This window comes from Sesamum indicum, linkage group LG3, assembly GCF_000512975.1.
Source record: "Sesamum indicum cultivar Zhongzhi No. 13 linkage group LG3, S_indicum_v1.0, whole genome shotgun sequence".
In the NCBI taxonomy this organism is placed as follows: Eukaryota; Viridiplantae; Streptophyta; class Magnoliopsida; order Lamiales; family Pedaliaceae; genus Sesamum; species Sesamum indicum.
In genome coordinates this window covers 9,151,232-9,174,563 of record NC_026147.1, presented here as the reverse complement: position 1 = coordinate 9,174,563, position 23,332 = coordinate 9,151,232, and the positions used below count along the sequence as shown (strand labels likewise).

The window sequence follows — 23,332 nt, the reverse complement described above, 5'->3', positions numbered from 1 at the left end:
TCCTTTACCCTTTACCCTTTACTTTTTCTTTGCAATGTTCTTCTCTAATCTTGTGCTGTCAAGACCGAGACCTTTTAGATTTGCATAAGATTTGGCTTAGTCACATTGAAGATGAAGATAAGGCGCCTCAAATAGACTCTCATCTAGTTTACATAAGTATTTCGGAGTATTTTATAGTGTATTTTGGATTTATAAGTTGTTCTTGAAGCAAAGCAACAAGTGTGGTCATGAGAAGGGGCAGAAGAGAGCAAAGAAATGGGCTCTCAGAGAACAGAATCCGATACAAGGAACTCTAGGCCACTTGGACTAGGAGAGTTTCTAGTTATATGAATACACATGAAGAATTATCTTGAGTCCTTTCGATTATCTGTCCCCCCCCCCCCCCCCCGACACCAAGAGGTCCCTAGTTCCTTGTCAACTAAACTGTCCTTGAGATCTATATGCTAGAGAATAATGAAGACGGGAACACGACTTAATGCATTGATTAAAAAGATAGAATTCTTCACATTTAATAACAACAAAATTAGAAATACCTACAGCTAATGTCCTTCCATGGAGACCAGATGCTCCAATGAACTCTATTCAGAAGTTTCCAGTCCAATTCAAATGACCCAATTGAGGCTGCTGATAGGCACCCACTTGTGCTCCTGGAGCTGGAGCAGCTACGCCAACTCCAACATTACCACCAATGGCGGGGCCCAGATGATGAGGACTCGCAATTGGAGCAGGCTGTGGGGGAGGATGGTACATGCCTGGAAACTGCATATGAGAAGATTGTGCGGCTGCATTAAAAGAAGCATGGCCACTATGTGACGTCAAATAAGCAGGATGAGGTGTCTGCCCAGGCATGTTGTAATATGATGCTGACTGCAGACCAGGAAGATCCCTTGGGTTCATCCAAATTTCAGATGTCTCTGCCTGTGAAAGAGAGCATGTGAAAGAGTATGTTCAGAATTGGCTAGCAATTTCGTCTCCCAAGAAGCTAATGCCTCGGACAATTTTCATAAAGGAGTAACAAAATGAGCATATTCTTTTTCGTATCTTCTTCAAGATTCAGTTTCAAGTATTAACAGGTAGAGATGCAGCAATACAATACAAGACTCATTTACAGCTATAGCCTCTCAACATAGTTGTAAATAGCGCACGGCGCACCATGGCGCAAGGGTCCCCGGGGCGCACGCATTTTTATAGTACCCGGCGCACATGTACAGAAATAAATTATATATTTCATACATTAATATATCTTCACATCACTAATGCACAGATAAGGAAATATAAACACTAGAAACAGTTTTAATCATACCATATATATAAGAAACTTGCAAAATATTTTGGTAGTTCAAAGCATGCAAGATGATTAAACAAATCCTACATTTCTAATTTCACTTGTTTTGCAAGATATTTTGATTTTTTAATTTATTTTTAATAAATCAGCTGAAATAGAAGCTGTGCTAAAATGCCCAGCCTTTATTTACACTGGACAAAGCTCAGCTAAAAAGCTTCACTATGGCGACGGCATGCAACTTGGTGCCATTTTACAAAAATGGCGCTGAGCCAGCGCAATGTGCGCGTACGCCATTAATAACTATGCTCTCAGTTTCAACAACTGTTGCTTTATGGAGAGGAACCAGAGACTCGACTGAGGGCGAAAAAAGATGATCACAAGAGACTGGACTGAGGGCGAAAAAAGATGTTCACATGACAAACTACAACTCCTTCAGTCATTATATTACTAGTTCTTTCCCTGACAACAAAGATAAGCTGCAATGTGGTAGAACTCTGGAGCTCTGTCTCTGTGTACCTGGCATCCACATAAAAACATCGGCACAGCAAATCTACCCAAAACATGCATGTAGAGTAGGAGATTAAGATCCTTGAGCAGGTCATTGTTTGTAATGTAACTGGTTTCCACGTTTTCGTTATCAGTACAAGTATGCGATGCTAACAACTGCTATATCTGTCTAGAAAAGACAATAATGCTCTCATAACCATGCGGCATGGACAATCACTAAGGTGTTCACACAAAACCCGCAACATCATGCATGATAGAAACAAGAAAGAATGTATATACCTGCGGGTTTGGAACGTAAAGACTATCCTTATACTTGAGCCGAGATGAATCATCATGCCCCCCGGCACTTCCTACAACCCCAGGAGTATTGATGGCATAACCAGTTGGATTGGTGAAATTTCCAAACCCAGTTGGACTACCGGTGGGTACAGGCTTGAATTGCTGGATGCCATACTTGACACCACTTGAAGTTAGATGGGAGCTATTACCAGGCATCAGCAAGTAACTGCTACCATTGGAGGGATGAGGATAGGCAGGGCTATTAGAGTAACCAGGCACAGGCATCGGTGGAACATAGACAGGAGAAAGAAACTGGCGATATGGCATAAGATTAGCAAAATGGGAAACATGAAGTTGGGGATACATCTGAGCCAGCTGTTGCTGCTGCTGCTGCTGCTGCTGCTGTTGTACCATTGCAATTGTGGAAGCAGGGATGGCATTTGTTGTATGCGTACTCAGCACCTGTGAGAATCAAATCAAGCAGATCTTAAAGTTCAAAAGTAGAACAGAGTAAAGCCAAAACACCCTCAAGGTTTATCCAGCTGTTTACCGAAGGACCAAAAGAAAAAATTCCTGCTCATTCTGTTCCCGTAACTGGTTTTCGCCTATGTATCTACCTATTATGTTTCTTGTTTGGGATGTGGATGTGTCTGAGAATGAGTGTTTCTATTTGTAACAGTGCATCTAAAAATTTGATTCTAACCTCTTGAGATGATGGTAGACCTGGTCCTCTAACAGTTTCATCAACAATTGGGCGGAAGTATGATATATCATATCCCATCTGTGGGTCATAACCCTGAATGCAGTGAAAACATGAGCAAAAGTAAAATACTTGGGCTCGTCATATATGCTAAGGCAACTAGCTCAAGGAAACTTATTAATTATGAATGTCCTACCAAAACAACAATCAGAAAGGAGACTATAGTACTCTTCGACAACCAGTTAACATCAATAGTAACAAAAGTCACACTCACCGATAAGCTTGGCAATTCAGTAGTATCTTGCTGCTGTAGCGATTCCGGAGGGTAAGATGGACTACTGTCTTGTACCAACCTAACATCACCATAGTTGTCCAGATTCTGCGGACCTGAAGTCTCTTTCTTCTCAGTCAGTTGGTCATCAGACACAGCACCTGACTGAGGAGAATTTGATCCAGAACTTCGGCCAGAGTCATCTGTCATCTCTAACTGTTTGCTACCAGTAGGCTCATCTCCTGAAGATTCTGGGGCTGAGACTGATACACTGCCAATTCACAGCTTACTCATTTCTACAATGATTCTTAAAAGATCATAACATAACTAAATTCACACCCAGAAGAAGCAATAGGGGATATGACATATCAAATCTGAGTCAGTTTCAAATTAAAACAGACCGAACTGTTTTAAGTTCATCCATATTCGTGAAGAGAAGCTGTTCTGGATCAAGAGACTACCTTTACTAAAATCTTAGTGCGGAAGCCCCTGTGCCCATCCACATTTTTACAGAGTGATAAGAGGTTGCTTTTAATTTGAATATTAGCTCCTCCTAAGTGTACAATTTGCATTACAACAAAGATTCCAGCAAAACCAACTCTTTAAAATTTTTCATGGCCCTTTTATCTGACTCAACTTTATAGAAAATGTACATTAGAAACAGGCCAGACAAGGCAAATAAATTTCCAAAATGTCAGAGAGTATTAGTAAAGTTGGAATTTAGAAAATTAGCATATGAAACAGTTGACAAAGCAATCTGCACCCTCAGCAGTAGCACAAATTGAGTTTGTAGTAGCATCTAATTCAGTCCCCAGGCTGCCAAAGGTCAGCCTACACCTGTCAGTGTCAGAGACACGGATGTGTGCAGCTATAATTACATTAGGGTTCTCAGAGAGGTTCAATCGTGACATATTGTTTTGCACCTGAGCTGCTTCCTTTTTCAAGTCTTCTGGGTTGTCTACTGGAGGAGAAACAGTTTTTGCAGGAGTTCCAATAATGCCAGGCCCATTAGCACTTTGTTTTACACTTGATTTTGGCTTCCACTCCTTATTAGGCTGAGAAGCTACAGCAAGAAAATTTCAGTAAGTTCTCCTCCAATAAACGTATGCAGGAATCGGAAAAAATAAATAAATAAATAAAAATAAACAACCCTACTGAACTACATGCTACACATGATCAACAAATTTGGCCCCGGAAGAGGTACCAGCAATCTTGATATAAATGGAAATCAGAACACTGTAATTTTCCTCGTTCCATACTCATCTCTTAGCATTAAAAAAGGGTCTACCAAGCTCGCATATTTTATAATAAAACTGCTGTTAAACTATCAAAGTAAATTTGATTCCCAACAAATATGGATTCATCTACTGCAACTTACAAGTATCAAATGAAGTATTCCAAACAATCCCAATAGGAAGAAAGTGCTACATAGCAGCTGTAATCACTGGTCCAACAAAAAATGTTTTGCATTATAAAACCAGTATTGTTTAGAGAAAGTTAAGTCACAAGTTTAAAACCCTAAATAGATAAGACCTGGTTTGGTTATAATAGAAAAATACTTCAGGAAGAATAATTAGCATCAACTCTTCAAAAGACTTTTAGCAGACATTCAAGTTTGAGGAAGCTTGCTATAATACCTTTCTGATGACCCATGAGTTGATGAGACCTGCTACCATATTGATTACTTGAAAAAGATCGGCCAGCAGGCACACCAGGTATAGCAGACTCAGGTGCTATATTTTGATTGGATTGGTCATTTTTAGGGATAGCATTGAATGGTTTCGTCGAATCCCGTGAGTAACCATCTCTTCCTGATTGTGTATTGGGCAAAGAGGTGCTTTGAGATGCAGAAGGCTTAGCAGAATTTTCAGATGACTGGCGACGAGGTCCCACAACTCCAACCTCCCGCCTGATGGCACCGACATTAGCAGAAGGTCTAGAATGAGGGGATGGCACGTGCACAGGATCAGAAGAGGATGAATAAACCCCCAAGACAGAACTTGTAGAAGAATTTGCAGAATGTGGTGGGGCACTATTTGCCTTTGCTTGTACTCGTGAACTAGCACTTGGAATTTGAACACGCTTCTCCCCAAGCATTTCTTTCCGGTCATTACCACCTGACGTAGCATCCTTGGTCCGCCTATGTTGGGAATCAGCAGGACTGTTTAAAGCCTCAGATGAATGCTGACCAACTGGAGGCTTTTCATGTGCAGATGTTTCAGTTGGCTTGCTGTAAAAGCTATATTTTAGATACTCCTCATGCGAAACAAAGAATTTACAGAATTCCTGCTTTGGTAGTTTGAGAAGTGGAATACCCTCTTTTCTTTCTTCGTTTTTCAATTTTACTTTATTTTTGGATGTACCAAGCATCAAGTAAGAGAGAGGAGGACCAAATCCCATCATAAAAGGTATAAAGAAAGCACAATAAAGTCTCAAGTTTAACTAAATAAACCAGGGCACGGCCAAAAAAAACACTAATTCAGCAATTATTTAATTATTAAACTTCTCAAATCCAATTATGCCAAGGACATTCTATCAGCTGCCTAAATGGAGCAGCTGTCCCTCATTGAAAGCCAAATATTTTATCACTTCACCAGATCAACACTTTAGATGAGGCATGCCCAAGAAAGGAAATAACAAGCACATTACCACCAGTTATTTATTTGTACCTCTTCATAGACCCACACAACATCACCCCTTCATTTGTGGAAGTTGTACTTTGAGCAGGCTTGGGATCTGCACCGGCATTCTGACTAACTCTATTGTCTCGAACAACACGGAACTCCCGACTGGCTCCTGTATCTAGTTAAACTATATTCATCAATGATTTGATAGCATACAGCAAGATGAAGAATGCAATGAACAATTAAACTATTGCCTAATTACATTTACCAGGGGACCATATCCACAGATGATTTTCCCCACAACTTTCAACATCACAATTTTGTTTCACAAGGCTGAAATGAAAATTCAGTCTTGACATTTTTGCTAGTAGCTGACGTGCCTAATGACATTTCGGGGGCAAAAGAAGACCTTAGACAAGATATTGGATCAAATAGTTGAAAATTAATATAGACAATCTAACAGGTCTTTTGACTTTTCCTAGAATCACTAGATACAATTTTACTCGGATGCTATCTGTGGTCTACGAACAGAAGCAAGGAACAACAGCATAATCACTGTAGTTTTTGTATGCACCAAAAAACCCAGGCAAGATGGTGCTCAAGCACAGGCAGTCACATCATATGCTAGCCCAAAAAACAAATTCCTGATTTCTCAGCTATTTGAAAAATAAATTAATTCTAGCTCCCTAATGTGCTCAGGTATTAGGCCTACTAATAGAGAAGACAATAGAAAAATCTGGGGAAAAGTTGCAATAAATGGAGTAGCACACTAAAGAAGCTTGTCTTGCTGCAATATAGATGGATTGGATATAAACAGAGATACATGCCTAAGCCACTTCTCCGTCCAGTTGAGTAGTTATATTAGATTTAAAGGAAAGACAGCAAATAGGATGCATTTTTTTCGAGTTATAAGTATTTTCTTTGCCTTTTGACAATAATCTGCCATTTCTACTTCGCACATACAGAATCTTGCTTCCCAAGTGGCAAGCAATTGGCATGCCCACAGAAGCAAATGAAAATAACACCTTTTGGAAGCAGAAGATATCACAAATGGAACTAGTGGTTTGATTTCATGAAAGGATCATTATTATGAAGTTCTCATCTGCATCCCATAAGGATTTCCAAATAACTAGATGTGAGAAAAACTTTGCAGGATGTCATATTACCCGATGCAATATTCCGACCAGATCCACCTCTTCGACTATTTCGATCAGAATAAGTACTATTCTTCACTGGCATGCGTGCAAGCTCAGTGTTTTTCCTGGGCTCTGCAGCAACATAATTCTTATAACCTGAATTCTGTGCAACATATAGATACGGATAAAGTCAAACATACTTTCTAGGCATGTCAATTCAAAATGAAATGAAATTTAAAATCCCCCAAAACCTCACGCATCTCAGTATCTAACAACTTTAATGTTGAAGATCCATAACAGAGTTCAACAACTAAATGATGAAAACTAAATCCGAACAACAGTGATGGAAACAAGTATAAGCAAAGTTGAGGGATTATTTCCCAATGGTCTACAAGTGCACTGATAGAAACAAAAGCAAAAGCACAAAGAATATATACCTCTTTTTTACGGTCTCTTTTTCTCTTCACCTCATGAAATGGATCTGCATGAAAAACAAGTATGCAATGTAAAAGACATTGAGAAATGAAATAAAAGTAAACGGTAAGAGCAGAAGACGGAACTTTACACAGTAAAAAGGCGAATCTAGATTAGGGAACAAAAGAGACATTGAGAAATGAAATAAAAACTAAACCAAAAACCAGAAGATTGACTATTATATTACATAATAAAAAAGTGAATCAAGGACCTCCAGCAATAAACCTGAACAAAATGTGCAACGTGTTAAGTGTAGAACTAAAAGCTGGAGTCTCCAAAGAAGCATAGGATGCAAAGTCAATAAAAAAAGGGGAAATGGGCTAATAACTTCTAACATCAATATAAGGTAGAGCTTCCTGAGCTGAGAACCGTCAGCCAGTTATTCATAAATGACATAAACCAACTCCACTCTTTTCAAAGTTTTATCTCAGTACTCTTTGGAAACTGCTGCTCAATATGGCCATAAAAAGCCACATGCAAAAATCCAGCCCTGCAAGGAATAAATACAGAACTAACTTGACCCCTTCCTCTTCAACAAGTTACGACCAAAGACAAAAAACGCTAGAGCAGAGTTTTCATGGTGCACAGAAAGCACGCCAATCAAAGAATCAAGAGTTTCAAGAATCCCTCCCTTTATTCTACTTACATTGCACAGCAAACATATACCAACATCACTCTCTACATCTATATTATGTGTAATCACTAAACAGGTAATATTTCAGCCGCACCACGTCAAAAATCCCAGCTTCCATATCAAGAAACCCCAAGAATCCCCTCCAAACTAAAACAAAATCCCAGAATAAACACACCTAACCTCATAAAAGAAACCAAAAAGGTTTTCCAGAATACAGACCTTGATTAAGTAACTTTTGAGTGGTCTCATTAGGATCCATATTGGTTTCTTTAAGCGCCACATAGATATCAGCATCAGAGTGATTCCCCACGATTTCTTTAATCGATTGTATAGTTCTCCGACCCCCCCCCCCCCCCCCGCCGATAAAACTTGAGCCCCGCCCTCGATTCTTGAACCGGAAACCATCTCCAATCAACCAATCAGGCCAAGAACAACAGTCAAAGCACAAAAAAGGCACTTTCTTCCGATACGTAACGAGAGAAACGTATCCCCAGGAACTCTAGATTGAGCAAACTAGGGTTTGGGATTGAATGGGGTTTTGCATTTGAGAAAGAAGAGAACGGCTGAATGGGAAAGAGAGAGCAGGGGGGGGTTTGAGAGCGAGGGTTTTCAAAAGGGAATTAGGTTTTTACTAATGGCGAAAATTTGGGGGCAAATTTTTGTTGTAATTGGGAAAGGGCAGGCGATGAGTTCCTCATTATTATTTATGACTGCCACTGCCAGCAGATGCTGACTAAAAAATGGCCTGTGTATTTACTTAAATGTCCTCTGCTAACCCCCTCCCCCCTCCCCCCTCCCTAGCTTGAAGTGACCAAAATAACCTTGCTGCTTCTCTACCCATAATTATTTGGTGATTATTATTAATCAATCTTATTAGTGGTGTGCACGTGCAAAACTAAAAACATTAATCATGTGGACCAAAAATCCCTAGTACCCCTCATTTTCAATCATTGAGTTTATTTGAATTATGAATTAGGACATTTGTATAATTCACAATGAATCATAGTTCAATTTATAGAGCATATTTTTATTTTATTTTAGCGTAAATTACAACATTTGTTTTAAAGTTTTATCATAATTATAAATATTTTTTTACTATTTAAAAAATTATAAATATTTTTTAAAATTAATGATTGTCTAATAAATATTCTCTCGCGACAACCCATTGTAAAGAGTATTTATTAAATAGTTATAATTTATTTGTAATTTTTCAAACAATAGAAATAGGAGTTATTTGTAATCATTACAAGTCTCAAAAGAACTTACTGTAATTTATGCTTTATTTGACAGTATCTTAATTCAATGTAACTATAAAAAGTGTAACATATTCTTTAAAATTGTAGTTATATAATTAAATTAATATTTTAATAACTTTATAATATGTCGATCTAACTAAAAATAATGAATAAAATTGTAATAAATTGATCTAATATTGAAACAAACATACACATATTCGATGAAACTTGACTTCATAACTTCAAACTTATCAATGAACTTCAGCCATATATGCATCAAAGCTGTTACCATATATTTTTTGTATTAATTTATAATTTAATACAATTATGGATAATGAAGAAGTAGAAATAATAATGAATTAAGGATCACAAATTAAGAAGAAGAAAAAAATAAGTAACTATTCACAAGGTTTATATGATGGCCTTAGGGCCTTTCTACGACAATGGGCTCCTCCTGGGTAATTTGACATCATTTGGATCTAAAATCATAATGCTCTCTATCACATGATCTAATTTACGAAACACAACAATAATTTCCAAGAACAGATCAAACACATTATATACATGTCTTGAAAAGTTTCCAAAGCCTATGGACTAAATCCCAGCTGACAAAATTCAAATAAAAAGAGCAAATATTTGCCAGTAATAATGTAAGTAGTTCATATAATGATGCCTAATTGCATTGAAAAGTTGAAAACGAACCCGTAAACAGATTCATATATGGACTAAAGCAAGCTACAAAGGCAGTAAATTGGACACGTTCGACGATCTACGCAATTTTTAACACCTCTATTTTCAAGATTTCTACAAGTTTACATACCATTACCATAGTAGCCAAGCGGGTGTTTCAAATGTAATCCAAAACCATGACCAAGGACAAAACGATAAATTTGCTATAAACTAATAGTAAATTCCCACATTTGAGAAAGAAAAACCCGGGTCGAGCAGAGTAAACGGCAATCATCAAGAAGTTAGAGAGAAAGTTGTAAGTTGGAGACGTTAGACAAGCTTAAATGACTTATGGGTGAACTATGCAGCACTGTGGATGATCACAGAAGCCTATTTATGAAAGAATTCAAGATAATGGCTGAGGCTCCTTGCTTAGTTTAGCAAATCACAAGTACTGTTGTTGAATCCTGGCTCTGTTCTCTTCCCACCACATCCTTGCATGCATTTCTCCAAATCTTTCTCGGCTGCATTGATCGTTTTCGAGTTAGATATGAGAGATGTTATTTCATGGTATGTAAATGTAAATGGAATAAAAGAGTGTATGAAAACTTAGAACGGAAAGGCTCGCGTTTTAACGATGATAGGACTCACAGAATATGATAGTCATATACGCATATATGGAAAGAACCACCTACCTGAACCGCACTCTACGAAGCTCCCTTGCACCACCTGGCAAAGCTCTAATGGTGATGTAGACTCCAGGCTCGTCTTGCTCGACCCATTCAGTTTCTAAATCACTGGCATTGCTCACTGAGAGTTCTCCAGAGTGGTCAATCTCCCTTGAAGAACTGGATCGAGCAGAAGCATCTATGGATGATGTCTCCGTTTTTGCAGCACTCATATTGGAGAGCTTTGGAGTTGAATTCAGACCACCTGACTCATTGTATTGACAAGATTGCATTGGTTGGTGATCGAGTGAGTCTGAGGATGAATAACCGATCCCTGTTGGGTGATGGAAGTGACGAGGTATGTGCTCTTTGCTTAATGGAGGTGTCTCAGGGCTACCCTCAGCAGATTCAAGTTTTGAGTTCTGAAAGAAAATCATTCCTTGATTAAATATATTCTTTCGCAAATATTCACAGAAAAAACAAGTTTGCTGCAGTGTATCCACCTCAGAAGCAAATGACTGTTTCCACATCCGTAATTAAAAGCAACAGAAAGAACCCAGATCGAATGATTACGACTGATGAAGTACATTAAATAAAGAAGACAAAAATTTCCCAAAAATGGCAGGTTCACACAGTTAAGATCTTTCATGATTGCTCATCATTCATGACACCAGAAGAATGAAAAAGCATACCTCATCTTCTGAACGTGGCGGAGTTGGTAATGGTACTGCATTACGATTAAACCTCTGGACGTTGTACAATTCCATAACTTTGTCGTAGTTCTCTGTCCACCACTGTTGAGCTTGCCACTTGTTAAAGATCTCTCGGCTGTAAAAACCATCCAGGGGAATTCAGAGATTAGTACATATGTACAATTTTTGAAATCCTCCCTAAACAGCAGAGAAAGGAAAAGGCAGATTGTTACTCAAGAGAACACACTATGTATTAGAGGGTCCTATAACTCCTTCATATAACCTTACAATAGAAGAAAGTACTATGAAGCAAAGAGGAAAATTCCTTGTTATCATTGATGCATTGAGCATCAACATCCACGTGTTACTTCATCTTCTTTATCCAAAAGCTATAAATTAAATTCCATAAGCAACTAGCAGCAATCTAACTTTATTATGATGCATTGAATTTCAAAATTTGCAAATAACCTGCAGGAGTACAAGCTAGATAAACACTTACTGACTACTGAAAAATTTATAAGCATGTATCGAGAAATGAATGAGTTGATTGGAGGTAAGATAACAAGAATCCATGACCTCCCTATATCACATGTGGAAACAAAGTTTTAACAGCAATAGTGCTGTAAAACTAATTAATCCTCTTGAAATTAATTATTAGATGTGGCCCGAATAAAAAGATGGTCACTTTCTTCAGATATTTCTCACTGACTCCAGGCCCCAAGACACATAACTATTGTCAGAGCAAAGTACTTGCTTGCCTACAATGTCCAAGATGCCAATCACCCCGCTGTCGGAATACAACTTTTGCTTTCCTACACAAACCAATACTCTGTTTAATGCAAGACAGCACACCACATCTTACACGTTACACTTGGGATCAATTCATGCTCCAGAAGAGTTTACCAAATTGAGATTATATTTTGAGAAGAACTATTTTACTTTTAACCCAATTCATCACTTTGCTTTAGCATTTCGATTCAAGGAAATATAATTGATACGAGTTTAAACGATAATTGACCCAGGTAACTACAGGTAAAGTCCCAACAATTTGAGTAGAGATTAAACAATTAGGAAAACTCAGAGAAGAAAAGATAAAGCAGAAAGACACTTAAAGAGTTAAGAAACAGAATAAAGATGAGCATCAGATTTCATGGCTTTCTTTTCTCTATCCTTTCTTTTTTTGCTTTTATGGCATTAGTGGTTCCAGTTATTAACCAGTTAGAGGTAAACCTTCTTCCTTCCAAATATCTTCAATTCTGATGCAGTTCATGTGGACATTGACAAAGCTGATGTGAATTTTATAAGCTAGAAATCAAGAAGCCACAATTTTCTAAAGGCCCACCACTTTTGGAGGGGCCACCTCCATAATTTGAGGGGCTAGTCCAACAGAGTGTGGCTTCACATGCCCCATTCAATTCAACCACATCACTATACAATTAAAAAAATCCAAATCCCTATAAGTAATCAACACAATGACCCATCAAAATCAACATCCTGAAACCACATTAAACTTTCACCACTCAAACAAATCACAACTTTCAAATTTCAGATCAAAAGGGACATTTCCAAGCACTAGTTGATTGTACATAATTGCTTATCCAAATTGCAACCAAGATAAAAGAAACAAAAACAAAACAAATCATCATTCAAATATAGAACCGCACGTTCTTCAAAATTCAATTGAGCCCACATTTCTAAACACAAAATATAGCATAATTGTAAACACGCATTGTCCCGAAATCGTCTTGAATAAAACTCCTGTACAAAATTGTAAACAGCCATACTTTGCATGACGGAATTCTTCCATATCTTCATTATTATAGGATATTGGTCTCGATCTTATTCTAAATCGTATAAAACTAAAAACAATTGAAGATAACTATGGCTGAATCTGAATGATTAAATCGGAAGTCCAAATTTGCTACCTGAACCGGATCCGCTTCAGATCATTTCCACCGTGAGGCAATGAAACGAAGGTAATTAACACCCCTGGCTCAACCTGTGCAACCCATTCTTTCGGCTCATCTTCCTCCATGAACATTACTGACTCAGTTCTACCGCTAACTGAAGCAGGGGTGGCCGAGCCACTGGAAAGGGCCTTCAGCTTGGATTCTATTTCCTTTCCCCAAAGCCGCGGCGTAGAGTTTGAGCTGCCTGCTCTTCTGTACGAGCCATAAAACCTCTCTGACACTGAGCCGGCGTCCGAGTCCAAGTAGGCTCCGCCACGGTCCTGGCCCGACGAGCCCGAGCACGGCTTGCAGTTCTTATATGCACCTGATGCCTTTACTGCCATGTCCTTGATCTGAATGGCATGTACAAAGAAAGCAAGAATACATATTAGAGTAATTCAAAATCTTCTTCACAAAGTTTCAAATATTGATAACTACATTGTGAATTACCTACTAAGAAAAACCAAAAAAAGAAGCGCAAGTTCAAGAGTCATATCAATAGCCCAACATTAATTACAATGATTTTCCGTTTTCCCACTGTTCAAAATAAACTCGGCCTAATCCTATTTATGGAAATTGAGGTGAAGATAGTGATAATTTACTTGGGCAGTAAGGGCTTTAATGGCCTGCTTGGTGGAAGGAGTGGCGTCGTTTTCATCGTCTTCCGGCGGGTCACGCAGAGATCCGGCGGTGTTTAGCTGCTTCGAGCAGGCTATGCAAGTCAACATTCTATTACAAAACGAAAAGGGTCGGAAATAAATACAAATCTAAGAAGTGGGCATACAAGAAAAGGCGAGTTATATCGTGAAGGAGAGTGGCTATGGGTAAAACTTCGAGAAGTTGGTAGCAGAGAGTGTAAAGGTGTGTGAGTGTGTGGTAAAATGGCCCTTCGAATCAAGAGTCGGGCAGTGATCGAGGAGGCGTTAATGGCGGAAGCATAGCGTACAGAACATAGGTTCTGACGACTTAGAGAGAGAGAGAGGGGCGCAGCAGCATAGATCAAGGAAATGGGGTTGAGTTGATTATTCTATTTCCCCTTCACAACTCACAGGTGGAGAACAAGAGTGAGAAACAAGGCTCTCTCTCTCTCTCTGGTAGAAATAAAAAAATGGTGGGGAAACGATCACTGGATCAAAGAAGCTGTTGAGATTTGTGGGGTTCTCAAGGCGGAAGAGGTGGCAGTGGCAAACGAGGGAGGAAGAACAGCAGCAGCAAGAGCAACTTGTTCCTGTTTCTTGCTTTCCACCCCCTTTTTTTTTTAATTACATTAATTAATAAATATTCAGTCTTCAGTGTAAAGGTATCCTAAGATATTCTATGTAAAAATTTTGTATAAAAATTCAGAATTTTTAACTATATTTGATTCAATATGCTTGTCGTGTAATTAATTTACTGTTCAAATAAAAGTATTAATTATATAATAAATATGATATTATTATAATACATCAATAATTTTAAATCAATCAATAAACTCAAGATAAACAAATAAACAATATATTTCTAATTAAAGTAGACTAAATACATATATCTGCATTCGTATGACTCGATTCACAAGCTATTAATTTTAATATTGTCATATAAATAATATAAAAAAAATATGTATATTAATTTAACACCATTAACAACATACTCATCACTAATTTAAATATATTCTCATTTTTATGTGAAAATCTCTTTAAAAAAAACACTTCCCATTGGAATATTTAGTCATGATATTATTGTGCAATGAAATTATACAATTTTCAAAAGGTTCGTTCAAATACAAATTAATCATATAATTGGTACTATACACATACCATATAATTAATATACAATTCAAAATATATTCACCACATAATTAATATCGCGTATTCAAATTTAATTCGATATTTTCCTTTTTCTTTTATGACCTTCTGTTGCTTAACAACATTTATGGTCACGTGAATTGTACATTTTAAATCCTTAGTCTTGCATTATTTTGCCACATTACATTAGAACATGCATGGGAAATAATATTATATTTTAATTAAAGTTGTAATTTTTTTCAAAGTTCTTAGAAGTACATAGATTATTATCGTAATGTACGATACGTAATTATGAATTTTCTAATATAAGAGAAAAATACAGTAATTTTAATGATTCTGCACCAATTTAAATAATTATTATCTGAATTTTTGTACTTGCAGATTACATATAATATTTATACTAATTACACATACATATGCTCAAAATTATAAATAATAATAATAATAATATTCGGTATCATAAAACTTTAAACTCATAATTTAAATGATTCCGAGTCTGACATATTTAAAAAATTGTACCTGTCACCATTCATCAAACTTTAATTCAATTCCTACTACGGCATGGCAGAAATAAAGGTGCATTAAATTCTGGATATTATCAATTATGTATATTATTAATTGTTTAATTGCTTATTTTGAATATGCGGGTTGATTTAAAATATTGACACATTTTCAAATTTGGCAAGGAAGTTGAGCAGCAATAGAACCGCATCTTCATGGTACGGATAGCTGACATATTTTACACAGATTTCATATGTTATGTAGTGTCATGGATTATTGCTAGATAGCCACCAATGGTAACGAGTGCCCTCCAATTAAAGGGTTAATTAGGGGTGGCTAATTAATATAGTGGCGATTGAGTTGTCAAATAAACTCTACATGTTATAAAAATTCAACTCTAGTTAAAGGTGATTTTAAAAAGTTACACACAAATTGTCACAAAAGTATCCTAATTTATGGTACATAAAATACAATTTTCTAATTTTTTGTCCCCCTTATTGCATGATTTAGCGGCACGTGGCCTTGTCCTTGCATTATAAAAGTGCAATCGAAGTGTTAATAGTACCAATATCACAAATTATTGTATAAAAAATACAATTTTTCTGATTAAATTAGAATGTTATGAATTTGAGTTCCACAAATCTATTGATATTGATATATTTTAAATATGTTAAAATCACACCAACCCAAAAATAATGATTCCCCTAATTAATTTAATATTAATTAATTAATAGACTGATGCATGCAACAACAAAGTTCCAATTCAATTATCTCTTCACTTTCCCTCTATTTAAGGTCAATGGCCCTTGTTTGAAGAGATTCCCTCCCACTCAATCTTCACTACAAAATTTATATATTCTTTGGAGATGAGTGATAAGACTTAAATGATAATTTTATATTATTAAAAAAAATATTATACTGATTAGTTATTTGTTAATTAATTATTTTTAATAAGACCATTCTTAATGTATCTAAGTTATACGATTTAAATTTATGATAATTTCACCACTTAAAATAATAGTTCTTTTTTTTCTCGTAAAATAAACCGAGCGAAAAGTCAGATAATTGACATATTGCATCCTCAAATTAGATCATTTTGACACTTTTGCACTCGTTAAAATATAATGTTTTTTATTAGAATATTATTTAAAAATGTAAAAAATTATTTTGTAATAAAAAGAAACATCTTGTTATGATAGCTAATTTATTATCGTACAAAGTCGTCTTCATGATCTCCAACTTATAATCTAAGTTTGTTAATAATATAATAAATAAAAATATTAGGAAATTATTATATCATTTGAAAACAATAATCTGAATATATATCCATGGGATCTTGAGTTGAAGGCAAGATAGCCGTTGAGTGTTCACGTGACAAGGTGATGAAGTTGAGGAGGGTACACAGTACCATATAATATACTCAAAAACACGTTTAAAGCCCCATTCCCATTCTTATTTTAATTAATTAATTTGTTCTTGGTCAAATCATCCACACCAACGGTCCATTATTTGAATAGTGAGATTCACGTATCATAATTAAAAAATTATGAGTTTAAATTCTACGAATATATATTTAGTATGTGTATGTTATTTATTTATTTATTTTAAAATTATTAATTAATTTATAAATATTATTATATTATGTACCACTGTTCTTTGGCATTATGTTATGATCATAATACAACATGTTATTTAAAAAGTATATAAATTAATCACATAATTAGGATAAATATTTTATTATAATACGTTGAATTTGATAAACTCATTTATAATTAATGATTTTTTTAATACGACATGCTACTTCTATTGTTTTACACATAATTTGAGACTAATCAATTAAGTTCATCATACTGAAAAATGACAAAAAGAAATTAAAAATGGAATTAATTCTAATTTCATGATATCTTGAATAGTTAATGTTTTAAATTAAATCCAAACTTGAGATAAATAAAATTAAGGTTATAATAGATTCGTAATTTACCTACACTATATTAATATTCTGTAGAGGCTCAATGTGTTGAATTTGAATTTAAAAAATTAGTCATTGGGCCTCGATTTATAATTAATCTTTTTTTCAATACGACATGCTACTTCTATTCTTTAGTCCCATAAATTGGGTCTGTTTCACTTTTGGTCCCATTTATTACGTGATTAGTGCTTTTAGTCTTGTAACTTATAAAAAATTAGTACTTTTGATCCTCATCGATTTATTCGTATATAATTTAACAGTGTAGGTCATGTGACTATTAAATATTTTTAACTGGATGGAAAATTGACATTTCTTCCAACAGTAGCATATGAATGCCCCACTTAACCTGTTTACTTAACTTGTGGAAGATATGAATTTTTGTGCTGCTTCTACTTAGCTTAAACTTATAGAAATATAGAAATGATGAAATTCAATTTTTAAAAGAGAACAGAGAAATCTGCATTTTTTTACTATAATTTTTATAAATTAGGGGACTAAAAGTGCTAATTCAGTAACGATTGAAACTAAAAGTGAAATGAGCCTAATTTGTGGGGACTAAAAATACTATTTATCCTTTAAATTATATTGGTCCTTGAAGGTACAGTTCATAGTTTAAATTTTGGTATTATATAACATTACAAACCTTGACTTTTATGTATAGATACACATATTACATGGATTCAAAAATATGACAACAACTACAGGACATGTCCCTAATTTGAGGAGGTTGGGTAGATATATTGCACGTTCCTGAATTCATGGTAACTGTCATATGTACTACCTCGACTTCATTGATGACTCGGGTCAAATTTACAGGGCAGTTAAAGTCGGGTTTATTGTCAATCCCGAATCTCATAAGGGTCGTGTCGGGTCGGGTATGTCGGGTGATCACGACGCGAGAAAAAGAACTGACCAGAAAATATAAATGCAGACGCGGACCATCATTTCATTACCCACTTTATCCGGGTCCGGTTTCAGCGCGGCGGTGACGTTCGGACCACACACTCAGGCGACGAGGTTTCTGCTCTGTTCTGCCGTTTCTCTCAGATCGCCGTCGCTGTTTGCTCTTCCCGTAAGCATATTAAGCCATTTTCTCTATGCGTGTACGAGATTTCTAATGTTATGTGTTGATTTGGTTGTCTGACGGCAGGGTTTTTGAGGAGGATGTTTCTTCTAGGGTTTTTTTAGCTGAACATTAGTTGTGTTCCTTTCAACTAGTAAAATAGCTCAATATAAACAAAATAAAGTGGACTTTGGACATTTGTACAATAGTTGAGTAATTTGTCTTTGTTGTTGTTTGTTTTTGCCTAACTTAATAATTGAGCTGCGGGGTGCCTAATTAATCATGCTTTATCTTTTCTTCCCCTTTTTATGTTTTGTTTCTTTTCGTCGTTGACAAATATTAGTTAGAGCACATTATGTAGATTGCAAAACTTTCTTATTCTGGCTGCAGTAGATTTTTCCAATTAGTTACCGAAGTTTTTGATGCGTATTGGGAACTAGAGTGATCTGGTGACGCATGCTTATTTAGTATTTCCTTCTGTTAGTTTTCTTTTTATTCTTTCGGTCATGTTGAAAGGTTCGAGCTCTCCTGTAATTTAAATGGATTTTGATGTTCCATTCCTTGCGGAGCAGCCTTTCACCACCTGATCCTCTGCCATCCACCAGCACCCTTTTGCCATCACTCTCTCCGCTGCTCACCACCTCCACCACCATTGAACACTAAATAAGAAAGATCAAAAGAAAAGTATACATACATAGATACAGGCAGCAACTGGTTAATATTACATATTTATAGCTTTTCCATATTGGTTAATGTGATCTCAGTTCATTTTTTAAAAGATTAATTCTGATAATTTATTTTCAATGCAGAGGCATCAGGATGTCGCTGCTAAGAAGGAGAAAGGGCCCAGTACAGGATGCAACCCAAATGCAGGATCCGGAGGAGAAAAAACCCGAGACTCAGAAACCAGAAAAGCGGAGCAAATGGTCTTGTGTGGATAGCTGCTGCTGGTTCATTGGGTGCATATGTGTTGTGTGGTGGGCACTCTTGTTTCTATACAATATGATGCCTTCTTCTTTTCCACAATACGTCACTGAGGTGATAACCGGACCAATGCCCGACCCGCCAGGGGTGAAGTTGAAAAAAGAGGGGTTGCAGGCTAAGCATCCAGTGGTTTTTGTGCCGGGGATTGTGACTGGTGGACTGGAGCTGTGGGAGGGACATAGTTGTGCCGATGGTTTGTTTAGAAAAAGGCTGTGGGGAGGCACATTTGGAGAGGTCTATAAGAGGTAAAAGTCTGTTTTAAATGGGCTTTGTTTATTGGTCCAGATGATCCATTTTTCTTTTTTACATTGAAATTTCATCGAGTGAACTGAAGTGGTGGATGTATTTTGGAAGATATAGATTGGTTTGTGGTTCGAGGTTTTCGGTTTGATTGATAGATAGGTGAAAGAGTTCATACTTAATGCTTCAAATTAAATAAGTTGATGTATAAGGAATATTTGGGTTTTGATTTTAGTTTCGAGGTTAAAACTTTCTTGAGAGTTTTGTTAACTTGATACTTATGCGGAACCAAGATATAATACCTCATAATGTTTCTACCTGAGAAACCATAAAACCCAATTATTTTACTTACTTTAGTCCAACTATTGTAAACGGGGCCTCAAGGGCTGTCTGTTTGGTCAAAGCTATTAGCTTTTCTTTCTGAGGGTTAATCAGTTTGTCAAGAGTTGCTTATTGAAAAACTGACATGCTTTCTGTTTCATTGTGTTAACCTATGTTCCGTATTCTGTTTGTTTAATATAAGAAACTATAGGGAAGCTATTTCTCATGCTTTGTGTATGATTTTTCCTGATTTTTATTTTTGTAGACCTTTATGTTGGGTGGAACATATGTCGTTGGATAACGAAACTGGTATGGATCCTTCTGGTGTAAGAGTCAGGCCTGTCACTGGTCTCGTTGCTGCAGATTACTTTGCTCCAGGATATTTTGTCTGGGCAGTTCTAATTGCTAATCTTGCAAGGATCGGGTATGAAGAGAAAACGATGTACATGGCTGCATATGACTGGAGGCTTTCGTTCCAGAATACAGAGGTATGTGTTTAACATATATCAATCTTGTTTCTGTTTGAGGTTTGTTTTGATAAGACCACTGGTTTCTTCAATTCTGACGTTGACAGTATATTTGTTTTCCAGGTGCGTGACCAGACGCTTAGCCGAATAAAAAGTAATATTGAGTTGATGGTTGCTACAAATGGTGGCAACAAGGCAGTAATAATTCCACATTCCATGGGTGTTCTATACTTTTTGCATTTTATGAAGTGGGTTGAGGCACCCGCTCCAATGGGTGGAGGGGGTGGACCAGATTGGTGCGCTAAACATATAAAGGCTGTGATGAACATTGGCGGACCTCTTTTAGGTGTTCCAAAAGCCGTTTCTGGGCTTTTCTCTGCGGAAGCAAAGGATATCGCTGTTGCCAGGTAAATTTAGAAATACATAAACTTGTTTGTTTATTATACTGTAAACTTGCATAGGTAATGCAGTTGCCTGTCCGATTTTTTGTCAATTGTACTGCAGGGCCATTGCCCCGGGTGTTCTCGATAAGGATTTATTTCGAATCCAAACTCTGCAGCACATAATGAAGATGACGAGGACATGGGATTCGACAATGTCTATGATACCAAAAGGTGGAGAAACCATTTGGGGTAGTCTTGACTGGTCACCTGAGGAAGGCTATGTTCCAAGCAAGAGAAAGCAAAGTATCAATAGTACAGAGAATCCCATCAATACTGAATCACAATCAAAACATGTCCATTATGGAAGAATAATATCTTTTGGAAAAGATGTAGCAGACGCAGATTCTTCTGAGATTCAGAGGATTGACTTTAGGGTAACATTTCTGACATTCTTCATGATATTCGTCAATAGAAAAATCCATTTCCATTTGAAAAGCTTTGTCTTAGCAGAGGGATCATGAACTTTTTAATGCCACTTCTGATGTTGTTATGTGCTGTCTGTATCACGCAACGCGAAGTCGGCCACTTGATCTTACATTGATATGACCAAGTGGGCTGTTCTCTGCAGGATGCTATAAAGGGTAACAATGTGGCAAATAACACCTGTCATGATGTTTGGACGGAGTATCATGACATGGGTATCAGTGGCATCAAAGCTGTAGCTGAATACAAAGCTTATACTGCTGGTGATGTATTGGATCTTCTACACTATGTTGCCCCTAAAATGATGGAACGTGGTAGTGCTCATTTTTCATATGGAATCGCTGATAATTTGGACGACCCCAAATATTCACACTATAAATATTGGTCAAATCCATTGGAAACAAGGTGAGATGATCCACATTCTATATGTTCTTCACCAGATGATTTTCTATTCAACTCCACGGATTTCATCCATCAATCTATAATAAACATTCATTGCAGAGTAAGGGATTAGTGCAACTGCAATATGAAAGAAGTTCTTACTTTTTCAAGACATTCCAATAATTATTGTTCGTGTCTCAACAGTCCAGAACACTAAATATTTTCAATCAAACAACATGGTCTTGCAGGTTACCAAATGCTCCAGACATGGAGGTGTACTCTATGTATGGGATTGGCATTCCAACAGAAAGAGCTTATGTTTACAAGCAGATCCCAGCTGCAGATTGCTACATTCCGTTTCAGATCGATACATCAGCAGATGAAGAAGATGAAAATCGCTGCCTGAAAGACGGTGTGTTTACAGTTGATGGCGATGAGACCGTGCCTGTTCTAAGTGCAGGCTTCATGAGCGCAAAGGGGTGGCGTGGAAAAACTAGATTCAATCCTTCTGGATTGAAAACTTACGTGAGGGAGTACGATCACGCTCCTCCTGCTAATCTTCTTGAGGGCCGTGGGACCCAGAGCGGCGCTCATGTTGATATAATGGGAAATTTTGCTTTGATCGAGGACATTATGAGGGTTGCTGCTGGTGCTACTGGAGATGAGTTGGGAGGTGATCGTGTGTATTCAGACATCTTCAAGTGGTCTGAGAAGATTGAGTTACCTCTCTAAGTTGCAGTTGTGAGGACTCCCTCATCCCTTAAGACATTCCAATACATACACGATCACTTCAAAAGCTTCATAATTTCGTAAATTTTATACATCCAGTTGTGAAGCATTGTATATTATTTGCACGACAATTTACATGGCGGCCAGTTGCCGGAGCCATCATCATTGAGTATCTACAAATAGTATGGGTACTCCTCATATTTTGTACCACGATTATAGGTGAATAGGAGGACGGATTTCCTCAGATATGTAGCAACTTAATGTTGCTTTATCAGTGCCTGCTGGAAATTCTGTAATTAATTATGGTCCTTCAGACCTTTACTTATTCGGCTGGTCTCCGCGTGACCTCTGTATTGTAGCATCTTATTGATGTTATTCTTTGGACCATAATTTCATGTTGTAATTTCTTCTAGAGATGTTCAGTTAGAGGATGACTATGTCCTGGCCCTCTCCCCCTTTTTTTGTCTTTTAACCACGCATGCAACACATGGCCCAACGGCCTTTGAACTATACCTTAATTCTTTACTACGAAATGTTGAGTTCTCAGTTATTGGGGTTTCCCAAGAGTACTTGTGGAGCTCTCTCGTGTATTGAAAGTCTTTCGCAGGACTTGGCTGCTTTAAAGTTGTGTGCATCTCTGCATGTAGATGATGTTTGTTTCTTGTTCCAGGGTGGTTATGCGCTAGGTTGCTACTGTGCATGTTAAGCTTTTTTGACATCTCATAAGATGCTTTAGGAGTTTAAAAATGGGAAAATTTTATCCTGGTTGAGTTTGGCTATGTCTAAACAAATGATTGGCTGTAATTTAAAAAAAGTGATCACAGACTGCCTAATTGTGAGGTCATCAACTCCAGGAATATGGTTGGAATTCTTGGAGCAGTCAAATCTAGTTCCACACACACTC

The 23,332-nt window shown here is 36.9% G+C and overlaps 3 protein-coding genes across 6 annotated transcripts; 1 reads left to right on the top strand and 2 right to left on the bottom strand.

Moving 5' to 3' along the window:
• Nucleotides 455-9,974, bottom strand: LOC105157853. The gene is given in 11 exon segments (XM_020692493.1): nt 455-918; nt 2,072-2,533; nt 2,775-2,867; nt 3,046-3,338; nt 3,806-4,105; nt 4,680-5,272; nt 5,712-5,844; nt 6,833-6,965; nt 7,240-7,283; nt 8,130-8,409; nt 9,966-9,974. Coding segments are annotated over 11 exon segments (2,676 nt in total). The 3' UTR covers nt 455-582.
• On the bottom strand, nt 9,836-14,361 carry LOC105157790 (protein Brevis radix-like 2). Its single transcript, XM_011074267.2, has 5 exons — nt 13,726-14,361; nt 13,100-13,476; nt 11,175-11,310; nt 10,510-10,904; nt 9,836-10,338 (listed from the first exon to the last, which is right to left on the bottom strand). Exons 1-5 carry the CDS (start codon nt 13,849-13,851, stop codon nt 10,260-10,262), a joined length of 1,113 nt encoding a protein of 370 aa, XP_011072569.1. The 5' UTR covers nt 13,852-14,361; the 3' UTR covers nt 9,836-10,259.
• Nucleotides 17,988-22,854, top strand: LOC105157789 (phospholipid:diacylglycerol acyltransferase 1). Of its 4 annotated transcripts, none has more exons than XM_011074266.2 (7): nt 17,988-18,449; nt 19,250-19,669; nt 20,251-20,473; nt 20,576-20,859; nt 20,957-21,269; nt 21,464-21,723; nt 21,948-22,854. In XM_011074266.2, exons 2-7 carry the CDS (start codon nt 19,260-19,262, stop codon nt 22,429-22,431), a joined length of 1,974 nt encoding a protein of 657 aa, XP_011072568.1. In that variant the 5' UTR covers nt 17,988-18,449; nt 19,250-19,259; the 3' UTR covers nt 22,432-22,854. The 4 variants fall into 4 exon arrangements, with proteins under 4 accessions (XP_011072568.1, XP_020548248.1, XP_011072567.1 ...); XM_020692589.1 differs by lacking the exon at nt 17,988-18,449 and adding an exon at nt 18,871-18,889; XM_011074265.2 differs by lacking the exon at nt 17,988-18,449 and adding an exon at nt 18,920-19,124.